The 24,075-nt window shown below is 49.0% G+C and overlaps 1 protein-coding gene across 3 annotated transcripts in view; it reads left to right on the top strand.

The window, feature by feature from the left end:
* The window catches only part of LOC137521117 (flavin-containing monooxygenase 5-like), a 142,557-nt gene extending 139,962 nt beyond the window's left edge, over positions 1-2,595 (top strand). For all 3 annotated transcript variants that reach the window (XM_068239932.1, XM_068239933.1, XM_068239934.1), the window contains one exon: positions 2,109-2,595. In XM_068239932.1, the coding sequence (XP_068096033.1) occupies positions 2,109-2,454 (346 nt within the window). In that variant the 3' untranslated portion in view covers positions 2,455-2,595. The remainder of the gene's footprint in view (positions 1-2,108) is intronic.
* The last annotated feature ends 21,480 nt before the right edge of the window (positions 2,596-24,075 follow it).

The raw sequence follows: 24,075 nt of genomic DNA, 5'->3' as shown, positions 1-24,075 counted from the left end.
TTCCTACAGGAAGTGCTATGTAGGGCTGTCTGCCTGCAATAATGATGATAAGGCACAGGCTGGATAGATAGATGTTGCCCGACAGGGATCCGTACCTGATCCCTCAGGCGATATTGCCGGGCCAAGCTGTACAGACGTGGAGTCAGCTGTATTGCTGACGACAGGTTCTGTTGGAACGCAGGGAGGAGGAGGGCTGATGGCATCACGTGCTGGGGGTGGGGGGAAATGGGGGTGAAGCAAAACTTACCAATTATGATCATTACTACCATTTTTTTCTTAAACGGAAGGTCCAGGAAGAATAGAAATAAAAAATCTACTTACCTGGGACTTTCTCCAGCCCCTGGCAGCTGTCCTGTGCCCTCACCGCAGCTCCGGTGGCTCCCGTTTCCCTCCAGGGCAGATGCTGACCTCGCCAGGTCGGCATCTGCTTGCGCTCCAGTGTGCGCCTCGCTGAGTCACACTGACATCATCCGGATAGTACTGCGCAGGTGCAGAGCTATTGCGCCTGCGCAGTACAGTCCGGATGACGCCAGAGGGACTCTGAGAGTCACTGACGCTTGCGCAGTACAAATCTTACGCTGAAGAGGAGCCCAGGCCACCGGTGGGGAGCACTGGACGGCAGGCAGAGGCTGAAGGAAGCCTCAGGTAAGTGGATTTTTTTATTTTTGTGCTCCTCGGATGTGTCCTTTAACCCTTACAATGCCAGCATTTTTTTATCCGGTCCAATTCCTCCGGCACGGGGGCAGCGCAGCACTTTTTTTTTAATTTATTTTTTTTAAATCATTTAGCGATCCCTGGGCTCGCTACATGATAGCTGCTGAGCAGCGGCATCCCCCCGCCCACTCCGATCGCCTCCGGCGATCAGAGTAAGCAAGAAATCCCGTTCAGAACGGGATTTCCTGCTGGGCTTCCCCGGTCGTCATGGCGACGGGGCGGGATGACGTCACCGACGTCATGGACGCCGGGACGTCAGAGGGAATCCCGATCCACCCCTCAGCGCTGCCTGGCACTGATTGGCCAGGCTGCGCAAGGGGTCTGGAGGGGGGGGACGTTGCGACGCGGCGGGTAGCGGCGGATCGGCGACGAGCGGCGTCGATCGAATGTTACAAGCAGCTAGCAAAGTGCTAGCTGCATGTAACAAAAAAAATTATGCAAATCGGCCCAGCGGGGCCTGAGAAATCCTCCTACCCAGGTTACCCCGAGCTGAGCTCGGGATAACCGGCAAGGAGGTTAAAAGCTACGCACAAGCCTCAGCTATGTTTGAATTGTATTTATTAAATGTCTTGCCCAAATCTACATGTACCAAAGTCCACATTAGTCAGAAGAGATTGTCATTGAAGTGCAAATAAATGTGCGATGATTAAAAATGATGCAAATTATTAAGATATGGAATTATGCTAAATATAATGAAAATCTATTGTAAAATGGACTAATCAAACCTTGCAGTGGAAGCATTGTATTAGCCCGTATTCAAGCTGCATGAATTTGTAGTAACATTTGCACAACTTTGCATCAACTTAGAATTACAGTAGAGTCTCGGTTATCCGACACCTAAAGGGATCAGCTGATGCTGGATACATGATACTGGTTGCTTGAGACTCTATGTTATACATAGGTCTAGCTAATACAGTACTATACCCCACTCTATGTACATATCATGAACTCTGTATAACATCTTAAAGTACAGTTACTAAAAGTATATTATCCTTGGAGGAGGTGTGGATCCCAGCCTTTAACCTCAGCAGAGCCCACAGCAGCCTAAGAAGTTGGCCTTCACCTCTGTGAGTACTGCCGGCGATTTGAGTTCCGGATAACTGGGACCATACTGTATTTGCATATTTTCAGTCAAGTTGAAAGTTGGCACTGAGTCAAAATGTTGTACTAAATGCCTTTAGACGACTGTGGCTCAGTAATATTGGGAAACAAAAATGCCTGTAGACATCTCCAGCAGGTGAAAGTAGTTTTGTACTAAAACACTTTTAGACGTCAGTGGTGTATGGATGCGGAAACACAGACATGGCTAAAGACGTCCACGGCAGTGTACTGGTCAATTTGGAGAAAATATGGCTGTGCTTATTTAATGTTTTCACAAATCTTTCATTCTTTAGGTATGTGAAGAGTGATCGCCACACCATACAAGTGGACTATGTACCATACATGGATGAAATTGCAGAAGAGATAGGATGCAAGCCCAATATGAAGGACTTCTGGCTGTCAGATCCTAAACTGGCCTGGGAAATGTTATTTGGCCCATGTACCCCTTACCAATACCGCATGTGTGGACCTGGGCAGTGGAAAGATGCCAGGAAAGCCATTCTAACTCAGAAAGACCGTATTATTAAGCCAACCAAGACCCGGGTCTTGGATAATGAATTGGCCCATGGGTCATTCCCTATGCTTTTCAAACTCCTGGGCATATTCCTGATTTTTGCTGCCATATATGTTGTAATGTAACTTGTAATATTTAGCTTGTTTTCTGCTATCTTTACCTAAAGCATGTGAAAAGGGTCTATCCCAATTCATACCTATCCCATAATCACTGTGCATATATGAGGTCCCTAATCAGCGCTGAGAATAAAACATCAGGTAACAGAATTGTTAACCAAGATTTTATTAGCTAAACACAGAAACACAACCACATTTATACCCTTCACAAACAATGTAGCTCTATGATGTTAATTTCCTCATGTGAGGTCAAGTTACAAATACACCATTGAAAAAGCACAATAAACAGACGCTATACTGTTGGTTCTATCATGTGAAACATCACATGTCCTGCATCCCTTGGGTCATGCTGTTTGTGCATCCTATAGAAAGCAATAATGCTATGCTTATACCCAAAATATCTGTTTTACTGTCATGTGAACTCTCACAGAATCATTTGTTATATAATCTGTACAACACTGTGGAAGATGACAGCACTATACAAATACTAAATAATAATAATACAGTTAGTGCATTTAAAGGTATATAATTAATCTATAACAGCATGTAATCATTGCCTATATTTACAGGCCTCATTATCCATATATAAGTGTTTGAATTCTGCTGGTGTTAGAATGCCTGCCTGTGATTTCCATTGAGACTGCTCCCTCATGTTTGGAAATAGAAAAGAATGATCAAAAAGCATTGTTTCTTGTATGCATATCAGTGGCGTAGCTAAGAAGCTGTGGGCCCAAGTGCAAGTTTAGCATTGGGGCCCCCCAAGCATGCTATAGATAACAATTGATACAACACACCAAAACCAATCAAGGACAACCACAGTGTCAGAGATGCAAGAAGGAGATGGTAAACTGTTTGTTAAGGTACATACACATGTCAGATTTTCGCAAACGACCCATCGTTTGGAAGTTTGAACGTCCGGTCGTTTGGACTAGTGTTGGGCGAACACCTGGATGTTCGGGTTCGGGAAAGTTCGCCGAACATGGCCGCAATGTTCGGCATGTTCGGGCCGAACCCCGAACTCCCCGAACATCCCGCTTTTGGGGGCCCTATGGGGTCGCAGGCATAAGGGGGGAGCATGCCCCGATCGCGGGGGGGGTCGGAAATTCCCCCCACCCCCTCCGCTAGCGCTCCCCCCTCTGCCCGCTTCCCCATTCAAAAGTTAGGAAGTGAAACTGTACCTGTGCGGCCGGTAGTGGGTGACTGGCAGTGGGCGGCACTATGGAGAGACTGAGGAGGAGGAGGAGTCCGGAGAGTGACGCGTTGAGGGAGGCCGGGCAGTGGGCGGATCAGCAGTAGTACCGTACTACTGCTGATCCGCCCACTGCCCGGCCTCCCTCAACGCGTCACTCTCCGGACTCCTCCTCCTCCTCAGTCTCTCCATAGTGCCGCCCACTGCCAGTCACCCACTACCGGCCGCACAGGTACAGTTTCACTTCCTAACTTTTGAATGGGGAAGCGGGCAGAGGGGGGAGCGCTAGCGGAGGGGGTGGGGGGAATTTCCGACCCCCCCCCCGCGATCGGGGCATGCTCCCCCCTTATGCCTGCGACCCCATAGGGGGCCAGTATTCGGGCGAACAGGGCCCTGTTCGTGCCGAACAGGGGCCCTGTTCGGCCAGGCAATGAGCCGTTCGGGCGAACCCGAACAGTTTGGCCGAACACCACCAGGTGTTCGGCCGAACGCGAACATCACCCGAACAGGGTGATGTTCTGCAGAACCCGAACAGTGGCGAACACTGTTCGCCCAACACTAGTTTGGACGTGTGTACAGTCTGTTCTTATCAGCTGAACGACAGACCGTACACACGCCCGATTTAAAGTGAACCTTAAGTCATGGAAAGAAATGAGTTTTACTCACCTGGGGCTTCTACCAGCCCCCTGCAGCAGTCCTGTGCCCTCGCAGCCACTCACTAATCCTCTGGTCCCCCACTGCCAGCTAGTTTCGTTTTTGTTGACAGGCTGTAACAATCGGTGTAACACAGAGAGGATCTGATTACCGGTGATCTGCAGTATCACCGAGAATGCAGATATATACCCAATTATTGATGATCTGCAGTATCACCGATATTCAGATATATCTCTAACCTCTGGACACCTGAGTAATATGAGTGTTTGGTGCAACCGTATACTTTGAGGAGAGCACCCGCGTAGAGGGTGCTAGGCAGCACGAGATACTGCTTAGAGAACAGGTTCCTTCCACTGGTCTGATGCTCACCAAGGGGCGGAGCCAGGCTGAGAGTGGGAAGGATCACAGAGTGAGTGACACCAAGGGTGAAGTGTCACTGACAGGTCTGGGAACTATCTCCCAACAGGGAAGATAGTTCTCGAGTTCGGACAGGCCAGGTCGTTAACACACAGACAGATAAAGTACAGAGACAGGAGACAGATGCGGAATCCTAAGACTAGCAGAGTTTGGCAACAGAGTATCAGATATAGCGAAGTACCTAATCAGAGATCAGAAGAGTGGTCAGGAGAGCAGAAGGTCATAACAAATAATCAACAATGCCTAGACTTGGGTGTGAACTCCTAGCTTATCAACATCCCGGAACTGGTCTAGATAATAATACAGATGGTAACAGGATTCCTAGACTAAGGTGTGAGCTCCTTGGTCATCAACACCTTGGAAACTGATCTAGATAATAACACAGATACTGACAGAAGGTCTGAGGGCTACCACGTAGTGATCGCAATGCCAGACACCAGAGAAATGACCAGCACCCAGTATATATACCCCAGCGCTCTCCAGCGCCACCCCTAAGTGCTGGACCAATAAAAACTGCTGGAATTGTCAGCTGACCGGCTTGGTCAGCTGACGCCCTTCTGACTGTCATAAAGGTTCTGCCTCTCCGCGCGCGCGTCCTCCTGAACCTGTGTGGACTATCAGTTCCAGCCACACCAGACATGTGTTGTAATGTTTCTGCTGTGTTGGATGCGGAACCAGCCGCACCGCTGTCCAAGCATGCGGCAGTTCCTCCGCATTCAGCAGTACTGTCAGAATTATGCCTATGCGTGCCAGCATCCGCGTCTGACGCGGAATCCGCCGCCTTGTTCATAAGGCATGCGGCGGTTTCATCGCGCTCCGTCATGCCCGTGGATGCAGACCCACGCGCGCAACCTGCCGCGTTGGACGCGGAATCAGCCGCCTTGCTCTGAGTACCGGCGGCGGCTTTTACGCGTTTTCTCACAGTACCCCCCCCCCCCTGAGGAGCGGAAAGCTCCCACCCGGCTTCCCAGGATGTAGGGCGTGGAACTCCTTTTATTTATCCGCGTGCATGCAACACTCAGGTACCCATGTTCTCTCCTCAATACCATACCCTTTCCAGTGAACTAGATACTGCACTGAGTTCTGTACAACACGTGAGTCTAAAATCTTTTCTACTTTGTACTCAGGTTGGTCATCTACCATCACAGGAGGAGGAGGAGTGGGACCTACATGAACTGCTGGTTTAAGCAGGGACACATGAAAGGATCTTACACCGCGCATGCTGGCAGGAAGATCAATGGCATAAGTAACATTGTTGATCTTCCTGATCACTGGAAAAGGGCCCACAAATCTGGGTCCTAACTTGGGCGAGGGCTGTTTCAGGGTCAAGTGACGCGTGGACACCCAGACCAAGTCTCCTGGCCGGAACTTCCACTCTACGGAGCGTCTCTTGTCAGCTTGACCTTTCTGACTTTGAAAAGCCTTCTCCAAATTATTTTTCACGGTTCCCCAAATGTTCTTAAATGATTTTTGCCACGCCTCCAAAGCTGGAAACGGAGTGGAAGCTACTGGCAGTGGGGAGAACTTAGGCAACTTTCCAGTTACCACCTGAAACGGTGAAAATCCAGAGGATGAGCTTTTCAAAATATTGTGCGCAAATGCTGCGAAGACCTTGACCAAAGACCTTGACCAAATCATTTTGCGCATCCGCAACGTAACACCTCAAAAACTGTTCCAATGAACAGTTGACTACCACCCAAATGACTGACATGCCCTCAGACCTCGGAAATTCACCCACAGAATCCATGGACAAATGGGTCCACGGCTCATTCGGGGTGGGCAAAGGCTGCAACGTTCCCACCGGTGCCAGACGGGAGGGTTTGCTTTTTGCACAAACTGCACACTCTCTAACATACTCCTTGCAATCCGTTGCCAGAGAAGGCCACCAAGCACATCTGGCAACCAGGTCCTGTGTTCTGGAGGCCCCCGGATGTCCAGCATTCTTGTGCGAGTGGAACATCTGTAAGATTTGGAGACGAAATGGCAGTGGTACAAACATAACCCCTTCCGGCTTTCCCTCAGGGACATCCTGCTGGAAGGGACTTAAAGTCTCTGTCCAGTTTTTCCAAGTCTCTGTGGCTGCCAACACAACTTTCTGTGGGATAATAGTCTCTGGGTCTGAGGGCTGTGCTGTCTCCGGTTCAAAACATCTGGACAGGGCATCCGCTTTAATGTTTTTACTACCCGGAGTGTACGTAATAATAAATCTAAATCTCGAGAAAAACAATGACCACCGAGCCTGACGGGGGCTTAATCTTTTAGGCCCCTTAATGTATTCCAAATTTTTGTGATTAGTGTAAACTGTAATCGTATGTTCTGCTCCTTCTAACCAATGATGCCATTCTTCAAAGGCCAGTTTAATGGCTAGGAGCTCCCTGTTGCCTATATCGTAGTTTTTCTCTGCTGGTGAAAACCTACGAGAGAAATAGGCACACGGGTGTAATCTTCCCTGCAACCCAGAGCGCTGAGACAGCACAGCCCCTACCGCGACCTCCGAGGCGTCCACCTCCACAATAAAGGGATAGGAGGTGTCAACGTGTCTCAAAATGGGTGCAGAGCAAAACAATTCTTTCAAAGTGGAGAAAGCAGTCAGGGCTTCGGGGGACCAGTGGTTGGTATCTGCCCCTTTCTTTGTGAGACTGGTGAGGGGTGCTATGACTGTGGAGTACCCCTTTATGAACCTTCTATAGTAATTGGCGAATCCTAAAAATCTCTGGAGAGATTTTAGTCCCACTGGCTGAGGCCATTCCAGGACAGCAGAGACCTTGGCAGGATCCATAGAAAGGCCCGAGGTGGAAATTATGTACCCCAGAAAAGTGACGGATGTTGCCTCAAAAATGCATTTCTCCAATTTAGCATAAAGCATGTTCTGTCTTAGCTTGCTCAGAACAAACTTGACGTGAGCCCTGTGTTGGGTGAGGTTGTCTGAGAAAATAAGTATATCATAAAGGTATACCAGGACAAATTTACCCAACACTTCTCTGAATACTTCATTAATAAGTTCTTGAAAAACGGCCGGGGCGTTGCACAACCCGAAGGGCATCACCAGGTACTCGTAATGCCCATTGGGTGTGTTAAAGGCCGTTTTCCATTCATCGCCCTGTCTGATCCGCACCAGGTTGTATGCCCCTCGCAAGTCCAATTTCGAAAAAATCTTAGCGTAAGTGACCTGAGTGAATAAATTGTCTATCAGAGGCAATGGATAGCGATTTTTTTACTGTGATCTTATTCAGACCTCGGTAATCAATGCATGGCTGAAGGCCTCCGTCTTTTTTCTTTACAAAAAAGAAGCCTGCTCCTGCAGGTGACCGGGAAGGGCGAATGAATCCTTTAGCTAAGTTTTCACGGATGTACTCCTGCATGGCCACTTTTTCCGGCCCAGATAAATTGTAGAGATGACCTCTAGGGGGCATACACCAAGATCGGAGATCGATGGGACAATCGAAAGGGCGATGTGGGGGTAATTTATCGGCAGCCTTGGGACAGAACACATCTGAAAACTCGGAATACTGTTCCGGAACTCCCTCTAAATGAATCCTGGTCTGACCCAAGGTCACCTTCACTAAACAATGATGGAAACAATGGGCTGACCAGCTTGTTAGCTGACCAGTGGCCCAATTTATCTGAGGAGAGTGAAGGTGTAACCACGGCATGCCAAGGATGACTGTGGAGGTTGTCATGTGTAACACAAAAAACTGCAATTTCTCTCTGTGCAGCACCCCTATAGTGACCTCCACCTCTGGTGTTTGAGACAGAGGATGGTTACGTTGCAGGGGGGAATCATCCACTGCCGTAACCTGGATGGGTGGTTCTACCGGGTTGAACGGAATACCCAATTTCTTAGCAAATTCGTGATCCATAAAATTAGCCGCTGAGCCTGAATCAATGAAGGCCTCAGAGACTTCAGATTTTTCTTCCCATGTAATCGTACAAGGAAGAAGTAACCGTTTATCCTCTAGTGGTAAGAGTCGTACGCCTAGGGTATTACCCCCAACTACTCCTAGGCAGTAGCGTTTCCCGACTTTTTAGGGCAATTCCGCACTCTATGACCCCCCTCTGCACAATAAAGACACAACTGCTCGGAAATCCTGCGTCTCCGCTCCACTTGAGACAATCTGGACCGACCAATCTGCATTGGCTCGGGTGGAGGAGAAACAGAAGGAGGTGGGGTCACAGGAGGTGCAGCGTAGGACACCATCTTAACATTGTTTTTACCCCGGGTCTGCTTTTGATAACGTAACCTGCGATCAATCCTAATGGCCGAGGGAATGGCCTCATCGACAGTTCTAGGTTCAGGCTGACTTAACATTAGATCAGAAACCTCATCTGATAACCCTGATAAGAAACAGTCTAAAAGGGCATAGGTGTCCCACCTGGCTTAAACTGACCACCTCCTAAATTCTGCAGCATACTGCTCGACCGGACTCTTGCCTTGACGCAACAATTTGAGCTTCCGCTCAGAAGTCGAGGCAATGTCTGGATCATCGTAAATTATTGCCATAGCTTTAAAAAATTCATATACCGAGGTTAAGGCTAAATCTCCGGCGGGTAGACTGTACGCCCAGGTCTGAGAATCGCCTGATAATAGAGTCTTAATGAACGTGACTCTTTGGGCCATAGTTCCTGAGGATCTAGGTCTCAACTCAAAGTATGACAACACTCTACTCCTAAAATTTCGGAAGTCAGATCTGTGACCAGAACATTTTTCAGGTACAGGCATACGTATGTCTGTGCTAGGAGGAGATCGCACTTCATCTACAGCCGTCTGGAGGGTTCGTACGGACTCAGACAGTGCGTCTATTAAAGTCTGGTGGCCACCCAGCACTTGGTTAATGTTATCCACCGAAGTGGTAAGTGTGCCCAGACGGCTGTGTGCGTCCATTTGTTTTTGGGTCTGGCGTTCTGTAACGATCGGTGTAACACAGAGAGGATCTGATTACCGGTGATCTGCAGTATCCCCGAGAATGCAGATATATACCCGATTATTGATGATCTGCAGTATCACAGATAATCAGATATATCTCTAAACTCTGGACACCTGAGTAATATGAGTGTTTGGTGCAACCGTATACTTTGAGGAGAGCACCCGCGTAGAGGGTGCTAGGCAGCACGAGATACTGCTTAGAGAACAGGTTCCTTCCACTGGTCTGATGCTCCCCAAGGGGCGGAGCCAGGCAGTTCTCCGGACCCCGGAGAACGCGCTGCTGGCCACAGCGCGTTGTTGCCAAACCTGCACACGTGTGTAGCGGTGGACTGTACCGCTGATGAGCGAGTTGTCATTCTACATTTTGTAAGTAGAACTTTTAAATTGCGATTAAAAATCATCCCCTGGTAATGCACTATAGAGCGCTTTTCAAGACTTGCTACGCTTTGCCAATTGTAATTGGAACAGCACAGTGCATTGGGAAAAAGGAAAATTAACATTTGCAACAGTCAGTTATCATCAGGACAGGAGCGCAAGGTTTTGTGGGATATTTCTGAGAGTGGGAAGGATCAGAGAGTGAGTAACACCAAGGGTGAAGTGTCATAAAGAAAAGCAAGAAGCAATCCTGCACAAAGGGCTGCACCACCAATGGTCAGTATAACAAAAGCTTTATTACATATTCTGCACAAACATCGTAAAAACATTTAAAAACGATAGCTGTACCCAGCAAATCACCACAATACAATAAAATGTGGAAACAGTTCACAAATGCCTCACCTCTTATATCTAAAAATGGACCCTAATGGAGCAGAGGAAGTGGTCTTTTTTGAACCACGCCACGCGTGGAGCGTCCTGTGTGCCTCCCTCTACCCTCACACCATGGCTGCCTCCATCCATCTTCCTGGGCTATGTATGTATACCTCCTAACTATTTGGTATCTGTGATCCTCATATGCACTGGTCACATTTAATTACATCCACCATTCATTATGGTTCATGAGCATATTGCTACATCTTAGCACGACCTTCTTTTTCACTTCACTGGCACATATAGGATATTTGGAAGAATTTTTGGGTTTATATCCCTTTCACAGACTAGCTCAGACCCGGGTATTACACACACAATGGTGGGCTCAACTCAATGAGCCCACGTTGAGTAATTTTGTTGGCAGCCATTAGGGTCCATTTTTAGATATAAGAGGTGAGGCATTTGTGAACTGTTTCCACATTTTATTGTATTGTGGTGATTTGCTGGGTACAGCTATCGTTTTTAAATGTTTTTACGATGTTTGTGCAGAATATGTAATAAAGCTTTTGTTATACTGACCATTGGTGGTGCAGCCCTTTGTGCAGGATTGCTTCTTGCTTTTCTTTATTAAACCTGTCTCTTAGTCCTGTGGCTAGCACACCGCATATATGTATATATATTTTGAACATTTGGAGTGCGGATGCAACCATTTCTTTATGCACAAGGGTGAAGTGTCACTGACAGGTCTGGGAACTATCTCCCAACAGGGAAGATAGTTCTCGAGGTCGGACAGGCCAGGTCGTTAACACACAGACAGATAAAGTACAGAGACAGGAGACAGATGCGGAATCCTAAGAATAGCAGAGTTTGGCAACAGAGTATCAGATATAGCGAAGTACCTAATCAGAGATCAGAAGAGTGGTCAGGAGAGCAGAAGGTCATAACAAATAATCAACAATGCCTAGACTTGGGTGTGAACTCCTAGCTACTCAACACCCCGGAACTGGTCTAGATAATAATACAGATGGTAACAGGATTCCTAGACTAAGGTGTGAGCTCCTTGGTCATCAACACCTTGGAAACTGATCGAGATAATAACACAGATACTGACAGAAGGTCTGAGTGCTACCACGTAGTGATCGCAACGCCAGACACCAGAGAAATGACCAGCACCCAGTATATATACCCCAGCGCTCTCCAGTGCCACCCCTAAGTGCTGGACCAATGAAAACTGCTGGAATTGTCAGCTGACCGACTTGGTCAGCTGACGCCCTTCTGACTGTCATAAAGGTTCTGCCTCTCCGCGTGCGTGCGCGTCCTCCTGAACCTGTGTGGACTATCAGTCCCAGCCACACGAGACATGTGTTGTAATGTTTCTGCTGTGTTGGATGCGGAACCAGCTGCACCGCTGTCCAAGCATGCGACGGTTCCTCCGCGTTCAGCAGTACTGTCAGAATTATGCCTATGCGTGCCAGCATCCGCGTCTGACGCGGAATCCGCCGCCTTGTTCATAAGGCATGCGGCGGTTTCATCGCGCTCCGTCATGCCCGTGGATGCAGACCCACGCGCGCAACCTGCCGCGTTGGACGCGGAATCTGCCGCCTTGCTCTGAGTACTCGCGGCGGCTTTTCCGCGTTTTCTCACACAGGCCCGTCAGGACTGGCCACACGTAGCTTTTTCCGCATTCCCGACTGTAATTAGCGCTATTGCGGGCCGCAACGTGTACAAAAATACAGCAACGCGCAGGGGGCGGGTAGAAGCCCCAGGTAAGTAAAACTAATTTTTTTTTTTTGGCTTAAGTGTCTCTTTAATGTCTAAATTACCAGACGTTTAAACGGCGGCGACGGGTCGTTTGTGAAAATCCGACGTGTGTACATGCCTTTAATAATCACTACTATTCAAATCAACTATAAAAATGAATGTTATCAGCACCAGTGGCGGACATACAGCCGTGCAGGCCGTGCCGCCGCACGAGGGCCCCTGAAGTTCCGTTGCTTCAGGGGCCCATTAAGTATTGCTTTTTTTTAATTTATTATTATTTATTTTTTTCCTGGGGGGCCTCGACTCCTATCCTCCCCCCTCACCTCGGGGCACCCCCTCATGCGGCGGGAGCGCGGCAAATACAGGAAGTCTCCGGGGCTCCGGGCAGGCGCTAGAGGCTCAGCGGTCGCTTGGTCTCCGATCCGATGTCTCCAACTCTGTAAACTGCTCGTTACTAAATCAGGAAGTAGCGAGCAGTATACAAAGTTGGAGACACGGGAGACCAAGCGGCTGAGCCTCTAGCGCCTGCTGGAGCCCCGGAGACTTCCTGTATTTGCTGCTTTCCCGCCGCGCAAACCGGGAGGGGGGCCCCCCGAGGTGAGGGAGGATAGGAGTCGGGCCCCACACCCGGATAGCTACCCACCCACCCGGCTACCTACCTACCCACCCATCAGGCTACCTACCCACCCGGCTCCCTACCTAACCACCCACCCGGCTACCTACGCTACCTACCTACCTACTGGGCAAGTTACCAACCCGCCCACCAGACTACCTAACCACCCGGCTACCTACCCACCTGGCTACCTACCCACCCACCAGGCTACCTACCCACCCAGGTACCTACCCACCCAACCGGCTACCTACCCACCCAGCTACCCAGCCCCCCACCCAGCTACCTACCCACCTACCAGGCTACCTACCCACCCAGCTACCCAGCCACCCACCCGGCTACCTACCCACCCACCAGGCTACCTACCCACCCGGCTAAGGGCTACCTACCTACCCACCCACCAGGCTGCCTACCTACCTACCCACCCACCAGGCTACCTACCTACCTACACACCCACCCACCAGGCTACCTATCCACCCAACCACCCACCAGGCTACCTATCCACCCAACCACCCATGGGAGCTGCGCACCGGATGGAGGCTGGGACAGGAGGTCTGCTGCTGCAGGTGAGTAAATGTTTTTTTTTATTTATTTATATTAGCAGGTGTATGTTCTGGGCAGGTCTGCCGACATGATTGCACGTACTTTCTGGGCAGGTCTGCTGACATGATTGCACGTATTTTCTGGGCAGGTCTGCCGACATGATTGCACGTATTTTCTGGGCAGGTCTGCCGACATGATTGCACGTATTTTCTGGGCATATCTGCCGACATGATTGCACGTATTTTCTGGGCAGGTCTGCCGACATGATTGCACGTATTTTCTGGGCAGGTCTGCCGACATGATTGCACGTATTTTCTGGGCAAGTCTGCCGACATGATTGCACGTATTTTCCGGGCAGATCTGCCGACATGATTGCACGTATTTTCTGGGCATATCTGCCGACATGATTGAATGTATTTTCTGGGCATATCTGCCGACATGATTGAATGTATTTTCTGGGCATATCTGCTCACATTATATGTATTTTCTTGAGAAAACCTGCACAATTATGTGAATTTTCTGGGGAAAGGGTCACCAAAACTTGGGCCCACTGTCTTTGCGTTGTACTTTTCAAGGGAACCCGAGGTGAGAATAATATTGAGGCTGCCATATTTCTCTCCTTTTAAGCAATACCAGTTGCCTGGCTGCCGTGCTGGTCCTCTGCCTCTTATTCTTTCAACCATAGACCCTGAACAAGCATGCAGCAGGTCAGGAGTTTCTGACAATATTGTCAGAACTGAGAAGATTAGCTGCATGCTTGTTGCTGGTGTAATTCAGTTTATTACTGCAGCCAAATAGATCAGCAGGGCCGCCAGGCAACTAGTATTGTTTTAAAAGGAAATAAATATGGCAGCCTCCATATCACTCTCACCCCGGGATCACTTTAAATTAGTTAGCTCCGCCCTCATCCGGTCATTGCCACGCCCATTTCTTGCCGCGCCGCTACGCGCCGCAGGTTCTATCCACACCTATTTTTTGCGCCGCAGGTTATGGCCACACCCATTTTTGCTGCGGCGCCGCAGGTCATAGGGGCCCACAATTGAAATTTTGCACAGGGGCCCACTGCTGGCTGTGTCCACCACTGATCAGCACAGAACCAATAAAGAGCTAATACTGTGTTTGAGGGGTCGGCCTCTCTAGCCCAAAGGCCCCCTGATGCGGTCGCTACCTCTGCACGACTTATTGCTACGCCACTGATGCATACAATGTGTAGGCGACAGCTTTGCAACCAGGGATGTGTCTAGCCTTTTTGTCACCGTAGGCAAGAAGTCCTGTTTCAGCCCCCCCCTCACACACACACACACACACACACACACACACACACACACACACACACACACACACACACACTCATACACACTAGGGAATATAAACCATGTGTCGTATAAGGTGGATGCATAATACAGTGAGCCCTCGAGATAAAAACAACCAGCCAATCGTGTAACATGTTGTTTCACAATCCCTTCCTGCGCTCCCCCAGCCCAGCGTGTAAATGCAGAGCATAGTGCAGCAGAAGCTGTGTTCTCACCTCTTTGCTGGGTCTCAATGCTGTGCTTTCCTCCTGTCAACTCCCCACTCGGCCTAGAGACCAGCATCTCCTACTGCATGTCGTATGATTGCATGCAAAGTGAGGAGAGTGAGGTGCCAGCACTAGAGAGAGCAGGAGACAGATAGGATGATTGCACAAGCATAGCACTGTACTCTGGCACCGAGGTGAGAGCACAGCTTCTGTTGCACTATGCTCTGCATTTACACACTGGGCTGGGGGAGCACAGGAGGGGGATGGGACAGATAGTGGCACAATGGGACAGAAGGAGGCACAGGGGACAGAGAGAGGCACAAAGGGAGACAGAAGAAGGCACAGTGACAGAGAGGGATGCAGGAGTCAGAAGATGCGGAAGTCGGCACTGCTGGCAACTGTGTTTATTTTCAATAGGTGGTAACACATCAGAAAGTACATGTGAAGCAAAGATTGCACATACCGTGGTGTTGGAGGCTGTGAGCTGGTGGTGGGTGCTGGGCACAGAATAGCCTTACAGCCGTTTCGCGCTGTCAATACGCTTCTACGGATGCTGTCTTTTTCCTCCTCCTCTCAAGCAGAGAGGGCTGCATAGGGAGGCAGAGGTAGCACAAGGGGACCAAAGAAGTCATAGGGGGACAGAAGGAGGCACAAAGGGGGACAGAATGAGGCATGGTGGGACAGAGGCATGCACAGGGGGGCAGCGGTGACACAAGGGGACAGAAGGAGGCACAGGGGAACAGAAGGAGGCAAAAGGGGGGACAGTAGGTGGCACAAAGAGGGACAGAAGGAGGCACATAAGGAGGCAGCGGGATGTGCAGGGGGGGGGGGCAGAGGTAGCAGAGGGGGATAAAAAGAGGCACAGGGGGACAGAAAGAGGCACAGGGGGCAGAAGAAGTCACAAAGGGAGACAGAAGAAGGCACAGGGGACAAAAGGGAGGCGGGGGATGCATAAGTGGCAAAATAAGGCACAAAGGGAGACAAAAGGAGGCACAAGGGGACAGAAATAGGTATAGTGGGACAGAGGGACACACCACTGTGGCATAGGGGGACTGAAGGAGGCACAGAGGGGGATAGAAGGAGGCATTGGGGGGAAGAGGGATGCGCAGGATGGAATAGATGGCATAGAGAGACACACAGGAGGCTGCCTGCCACTTACACTATCCACACCGGGTGATGTCTGCTTTCCTGGGACCTGTGATGCTGCTGCCCTTCAAGACACTGAACTTCCTGCTGTTGCACACACACAGCAAAAGAAGTTGTTTGAAAACTCGGTGGAGGTGGGGCTTAGTTCAGGGCAGGGCTTCATTTGAGGATGGGGCTTATTTAAGGGGAGGGGCTTAATCCAGGGGCACTGCACCCTCCTGGACCAATGGCACTCCAGGCAATGGCCCTGTTTGCAGCTGAATGGTTAAAAACGGCCCTGTTTGCAGCTGAATGGTTAGGTTCACAATGGTCAGTTGCATTATTGCATAATACACATTATGTAATAAGTATGTACTGCAATGGTGACTGGACATACTGTAGACTAATACAAAGCCTGCATGCAGCGAGTTAGACTAACGCATTCAGTTAAAACTCAGTACTGTGAACAGGCCCATAAAAAAAATGAGTTTCACTTACCTGGGGCTTCTACCAGCCCCATGCAGCCATCCTGTGCCCTCGTAGTCACTCACTGCTGCTCCAGTCCCCCGCTAGCAGCTTGCCGACCTCGGAGGTCGGCGGGCCGCATTGCGTACGTTTTTACGCATTCCCACTAGTGCAGGAACATTAACACATACATTTTTATGCATTACTGGTTCAATGGGTATAAAGTTACGCATTAAACCAGTAACGCGTAAAAATGTATGTGTTAATGTTCTTGCACTAGCGGGAATGCGTAAAAACGTACGCAATGCGGCCCGCCGACCTCCGAGGTCGGCAAGCTGCTAGCGGGGGACTGGAGCAGCAGTGAGTGACTACGAGGGCACAGGATGGCTGCATGGGGCTGGTAGAAGCCCCAGGTAAGTAAAACTCATTTTTTTATTTTGCTTGAACCTTCCCTTTAAAGTGAGTCTGAAGCCTTAAAAAATACCTCATTTTACTTGCCAGTTTTCTTAAGCAATAAGATCATAGCTGAAACGCAGCGTTCCCGTGGCAGAACAATGTATTTATAACCCCCAAATTCCAGGGCAAAATTCCATGACTTTCCAGGTTGCTGAGAGGGGCGGGGAGAGGCGGAGATCGGCGGAGAGTGACTCCAGCAGAGGCAGAGCTATTGCACAAACCTCTGCCTCTACCAGGAAGCAATCTCCAAATTTTGTCCCGGGGATTTGAGGGTATAAATACATTGTTTTGCCATGGGAATGCAGGGTTTCAGCTATGATCGTATTGCTTAAGAAAACTGACAAGTAAAAAGACGGGGTTTTTTTGGCTTCAGACTTTCTATAAAGGAATTCTATCAATTAAAGCATTTTTTTAAATCTTGTATGCTAGGGCACACATTATCTTGTATGCTAGGGCACACAGGTACTAGGAGCAGTTTCCCTCACACAGCTCTGCCTCTCTGCTGTAAAATCCTCCATAAATTTTAGATACAAAAGTGTTGGGCTCTTAAAGGGCTAGAACATGTTCCTGCACATTGGGGTTGCTGTCAACTCCTCAGTGTATACTTTATTAATCACCTTGCAGAAATAATCTTATTCAGATGGTGGTAAGGGGTTAAAGATTCCAACAATGAGTGTTCATTGTCTTCAGTCCTCTGACTGATAAAGATCCTGATAATGCCTTTGTAAACAGAATCTCTCCCTCTCATAGCAGCCCACGAAGTAGATGCAGCCTGGAGTGTATCTTTACAAGCAAGCCAGTCAGGTAGTCAGTCAGGAATAGTGTATACACATCTCCCTGCTAGTTATATTTCAGCAATATTACAGCGCATTTAGTTACCTGCTACATTCTCAGATCAGCCTCCTCCTTGTAACGATTGGTGTCAGCACACAGAGAGTATCTGATTATTGATGATCTGCAGTATCACCAACAATACAGATGTATACCTGATTATGGGTGATCTGCAGAATCACCAATAATACAAGTATGACTAACCTCTGGACACCTAATGAGTGTAAGTGCTTGGTGCAACTGTAAGGCTATCTCCCGTGGAGCGAGAGACACAGATACTACTGCAGCCAGTGACCACCTGAGGGGCAGGTGGCCTCTGACTGTGCAGGGACTATCTCTTTAAGCAGAGGAGATAGAGATAATCTTGCTGCCAGTGATTCCCTGATGGATTGGGAATCAGACTGTACTGCAGCCAGTGGATTCCTATGTGGTAGAGGCCACTGGCTGGACTGCAGGAAGGACTCTCTGAGGAGCAGGAGGTCCTTGCAGCGAACTGACACCTGGTGGATTAGTGTCACGGGTAGTACAGTCAGACTGATCACTCGAGTGATGAGTGACAGTCAGAAGGGTCAGACAGGCCAGGTCGGCAACACACGAGCAGATAAGGTACAGTGACAGAAAGCTGATTCGGTAACCGGGTACAGGCAAGGTTGGCAACTGGTAGACAGATAGGCAGAGGTACCGAATCAGAAAGCAAGAGAGAGGTCAACAGAGCCAGAGGTCCTAACAGATATCAAGCACAATCCTAGTCTGAGGTGTGAGGTCCTTGGTCTCAACACCCTGGAACTGGTCTAAAGTATAACACAGTAATGACACAGTAATCCTATGCTTGGATGTGAGGTCCTTGGTCTCAACACCCTGGAACTGGTCTAAAGTATAACACAGTAATAGCACAGTAATCCTATGCTTGGGTGTGAGGTCCTTGGTCTCAACACCCTGGAACTGATCTAAAGTATAACACAATGATGACAAAGTAAACATCAAGAGTGGAATCTGGCTAAGTGTGAATTCCCAGTTCCAACTGGTTCTAACACACTGTTGGATCTGACTGAGGTCTGAGTGCTCACACGTAAGTATTCACAATGGCAGACAACCAGCAACTGACAAGCAAGATCTATATATACTACAGCGCTCCGCAGCGCCGCCCCCAGCCACTCAGCCAATCAGGAGTTCCGCTGGGATCAGCTGATCGTCCTGATCAGCTGATACCTCTCCTGCTGGCATAAAGGTCCTGTCTTCTGGCACACGCGCGCGTAGCTCTCCATCTGTGTGCACTAGAAGGCCCAGGCAAACCAGACACATGTTGCTGTGCGGAAACCGCCGGTCTGAACGCGGATACAGCCGCCCCGCCACCAGACCGCGCGGCGTCATCTCCGCTATTCATTACACTCCTCAAGTCTCCTTCATGCTGTGACACAGTGAAGTATATTTGTGAGCTGTGTGCGGAATAAAGGATGATATTTAACCTCCCTAGCGTTCTGGACGAGCTGAGCTCGTCCAGAGACGCCGGAGGTCACCGCTCAGGCCCCGCTGGGCCAATTTGGATAATTTTTATTTTAAAACACACAGCAAGCACTTTGCTTGCTGCGTGTCCTACCCGATCGCCGCCACTCATCGAGCCGCAATACAGCCCCCCCCTGAGACCCCGTGCGCTGCCTAGCCAATCAGTGCCAGGCAGCGCTGAGGGGTGGATCGGGACTCCCTGTGACATCACGACGTCGATGACGTCACTCCGTTCATCGTCATGGCGACGGGGAAGCCCTGAAGGAAATCCCATTCAGATTTCGCCAGGCTAGCTACATGATCAAAAAAAAAAATATGCATATTTTTTTTTCAGAATTTTTCAGAATCAGAACTCCAGGCAGGTTAAGCAGGGAGAGAGGGAGAGAGACCTGGGTGAATGAATTAAGTGCCCCCAGAACTAGTGGTAATGTGTACTCTAATATAGTGTATTAAATAAAAAGTAATTTTAATTGAGTGTTCCTGCCTGTCAGCTGCTCTCATGCTCTGGCTGGGCGGTTGCTGGTGCTCTTTCCCGATGACCTATAGGTGGTCCCTACCCTCCATAGAATCACATCTGAGTGCGGCAGTGGAGTAACACCACCACCTACCAAGTGCTGACACACATGGGGTTACACCCGCCACCATTTGGCTGTATTTAAATTGCACCTAAGTGGCGCTCATGGGCAGCAGGCGGGACGCTGATCTTCGACAAGCATCTGAAAGAGGCCTAAATCATTTTTTTCTGATAATTTTATACTTTCTTTGCAGATATATGTTGTAATCTAAAATGTAATGCTTGTACTTCTTTAAAATAGAATTCAAGGAAAAAGGTGAAATACTTAACCAAAACACATATCATATCATATGTACAGCTTTCTCAATCAATCTTGAGATTTCTAGATTTTTCTAACCCTAAAACACAATTACTCAATGACCTAGTTTGTGAGCTTTGCAGTCTTTGGCATCAATATTTGGCTGTTGGTGGCTCCACCCCCTTTTCTGAATTTGAACCCAATGACCAACTGTACCAGGTTTGAGGCTTGTGTCATTAACAGTGCAAGAATGGCAGCAATTAAATATTCCCCTTGAAAATCAATAGGTGAATTTTGATTGGCTTTTGTAGGCTCCACCCACTTATCGGAATATTAATCCCAGTCACCCAGTGACCAACTGTGCAAAGTTTGAGAACCCTACCATTAACAGTGTAAGAATGGCTGCAGTTTACATTTTCCCAGTGAAATGTGTACTTGTCTCCGCCCACTTTTTGATTATGGGGATAAAAAGTATCCTATATGGTATTCCAGGTAATGTACTATGTGTGTGTGTGCCAAATTTCATTCACATCTGTTCAGCCATTGTTGCACAATTGAATAACAAACTTTCACATTTATATTAGTAAGATAATAATTCAACAAAATTTAAAAAGGTGCTGGAACATCGCTTACCAAATCTCCTAACGCACACACATACACCCACAGTCCACAGTCCCATACACACCGCCAATCAGATAAAGAGGAACAATCTCTGGAATCTATTCCACTATTGCTACCATGCTGGGGCTTTCAATATTTCAAATATAATAGCCTGCAGTATAGACATTAGGGGGGTCGAATCTGGCCATCATCGCTAGATGTATGGCTACATTCTTATTAGTGCAGGTTGAGCAGCTGCAGCTTGGAAGTGTAAATGATCAGAGATTTTGGGGAGTCATTTTGAAATTTAGTTTTGATTTGATTTTGTGTTTCAATTTTTTTTATACTCAAAATGTATACTAGACCCTTGCTTCACACATTTTGGTAAGTTACAGGAAAAACGGTTATGAAAATGAATTGGATCACTTTTTGCACAGAAAGCCAGCAGAAACTGAACGCCAGGGAGGTTAAGACAATATTCAGATGCTTCAGTGATTATAGGAGATCCAGGACCACATCCTGCAGCTTAGAACATAAAGATACAAATTGTGCAACTGTGTCCTGTCACAAGAACCAAGAAGAGGAACAAACATATATTAATCATAATTAACCATGCATAGACAAAATCAGTATCATACTCTGATTAACTACTCCCCACTAGTGTTGGGCGAACAGTGTTCGCCACTGTTCGGGTTCTGCAGAACATCACCCTGTTCGGGTGATGTTCGAGTTCGGCCGAACACCTGATGGTGTTCGGCCAAACCGTTCGGCCACATGGCCGAACTAAGAGCGCATGGCCGAACGTTCCCCGAACGTTCGGCTAGCGCTGTGATTGGCCGAACGGGTCACGTGGTTCGGACCCGAACGCGCTCTGATTGGCCGAACTGTCACGTGGTTCGGGTAAATAAATACCCGAACCACGTCATATTTCCGCCATTTGTCTGTGGGTTTAGCTTTGGGTAGGCAGGCAGGGTAGTTCGCGCTCCAGCCACGCTAGCCAGGGTCCCCCCAGTCATTGTGTCGCTGCTGGGAATAGTAGTACACCGCTCGCTCAGCATTCTGTTTACTGCCACTCTGTGTACCTCGCTCAGCCACACTATATAGCATTCTGTTTACTGTTCTGTGTCTGCTGGGAATAGTAGTACACCGCTCGCTCAGCCACACTATATAGCATTCTGTTTACTGCCACTCTGTGTACCTCGCTCAGCCACACTATATAGCATTCTGTTTACTGTTCTGTGTCTGCTGGGAATAGTAGTACACCGCTCGCTCAGCCACACTATATAGCATTCTGTTTACTGCCACTCTGTGTACCTCGCTCAGCCACACTATATAGCATTCTGTTTACTGTTCTGTGTCTGCTGGGAATAGTAGTACACCGCTCGCTCAGCCACACTATATAGCATTCTGTTTACTGCCACTCTGTGTCTGCTGGGAATAGTAGTACACCGCTCACCCGCCACTCTATAGCATTGTGCTCTGTGTCGCTGCTGGGAATAGTGGTACACCGCTCACCCGCCACTGTATAGCATTGTGCTCTGTGTCGCTGCTGGGAATAGTGGTACACCGCTCACCCGCCACTGTATAGCATTGTGCTCTGTGTCGCTGCTGGGAATAGTGGTACACCGCTCACCCGCCACTGTATAGCATTGTGCTGTGTGTCGCTGCTGGGAATAGTGGTACACCGCTCAGCCACACTATATAGCATTCTGTTTACTGTTCTGTGTCTGCTGGGAATAGTAGTACACCGCTCGCTCAGCCACACTATATAGCATTCTGTTTACTGCCACTCTGTGTACCTCGCTCAGCCACACTATATAGCATTCTGTTTACTGTTCTGTGTCTGCTGGGAATAGTAGTACACCGCTCACTCAGCCACACTATATAGCATTCTGTTTACTGCCACTCTGTGTCTGCTGGGAATAGTAGTACACCGCTCACCCGCCACTGTATAGCATTGTGCTCTGTGTCGCTGCTGGGAATAGTGGTACACCGCTCACCCGCCACTGTATAGCATTGTGCTCTGTGTCGCTGCTGGGAATAGTGGTACACCGCTCACCCGCCACTGTATAGCATTGTGCTCTGTGTCGCTGCTGGGAATAGTGGTACACCGCTCACCCGCCACTGTATAGCATTGTGCTCTGTGTCGCTGCTGGGAATAGTGGTACACCGCTCACCCGCCACTGTATAGCATTGTGCTCTGTGTCGCTGCTGGGAATAGTGGTACACCGCTCACCCGCCACTGTATAGCATTGTGCTCTGTGTCGCTGCTGGGAATAGTGGTACACCGCTCACCCGCCACTGTATAGCATTGTGCTCTGTGTCGCTGCTGGGAATAGTGGTACACCGCTCACCCGCCACTGTATAGCATTGTGCTCTGTGTCGCTGCTGGGAATAGTGGTACACCGCTCACCCGCCACTGTATAGCATTGTGCTCTGTGTCGCTGCTGGGAATAGTGGTACTGTATAGCATTTCTGTACTGCCACTGTACTGCTGCCAGTCAGCGTGTACTGTAAGGATAAGTGAAATGAGGAAGAAATCCGGTGAAAGAGGGAGGGGCAAGGGAAGAGGTGTTTCCCCTGACGGTTCACGTACAGGCCACAGGGGAGCACCCAAAAAAAACCACTCAATACCGCCCATGTTGTCCAGGACAACAACCCTCACAAATCCAAAAGAACAGGACCAGATAACGCACGAGGTCCGAGTCCTCAGCCAGTTACAAGGAGCCAGTGGGCACAAAGCTGACACAACCGGCAGCGACACCACGCACACAACTGCCAGATAACCAGTCCGATAAATTACCTCAGGACACAATGGGGTATTCGCAGGAGCTATTCCCAGCCCAACAAACTTCCACCTTTCAAAGGTCAATGGAGGAACAGCCAGAAATGTTGTGCCTGGATTCACAACCATTAACTGTGGGAAATGCACCGCGCACTGAAATACAAGGCGAGTCCGAGGAGGACTCGGAAACCCAAATCCCAGAGCAAGTTGGGCAGGAGGGGTTGCAATTGCAGGAGGTTGGCCGACAAGATCTGGAAGACGACGTTGGAGTGAGCTGCGCAGAGGTTGTTCTGGGGAGCTCTACTCCACGGCGGCGGCCCCCCACAATGACATATGACGAGTTTCAGGAGATGGAAGAGGAGGGTATGGACAATGTGGACAGAGACCCAGATTTTGTTTGTGAACGAGAACATCGCCGTCGTAGCAGCAGCACAGATGAGTCTGTTGAAGAACCCACTGCTGCACGAGTTCGCCTTGTGCCACAAGGTAGGCGGCACGCAATTTCAGGCACCACAAGCGTGGAAGTTCAAGTGAGAGGCAAAAGAGGAGCAAACAGAAATCGCCAGCAAGGCAAGTGCTCCAAAGTCTGGGCTTTCTTTGAAGACTGCACTGAGGATTTTACCATGGCGATTTGCAAGGTGTGCAAGACCCGCCTGAGCAGGGGGAAAAGTATTAACAACCTCTCCACC

This window comes from Hyperolius riggenbachi, chromosome 6, assembly GCF_040937935.1.
Source record: "Hyperolius riggenbachi isolate aHypRig1 chromosome 6, aHypRig1.pri, whole genome shotgun sequence".
NCBI classification, from domain to species: domain Eukaryota; kingdom Metazoa; phylum Chordata; class Amphibia; order Anura; family Hyperoliidae; genus Hyperolius; species Hyperolius riggenbachi.
Note: the sequence above shows the minus strand (reverse complement) of the source record. Positions and strands in the feature narration are given on the sequence as shown.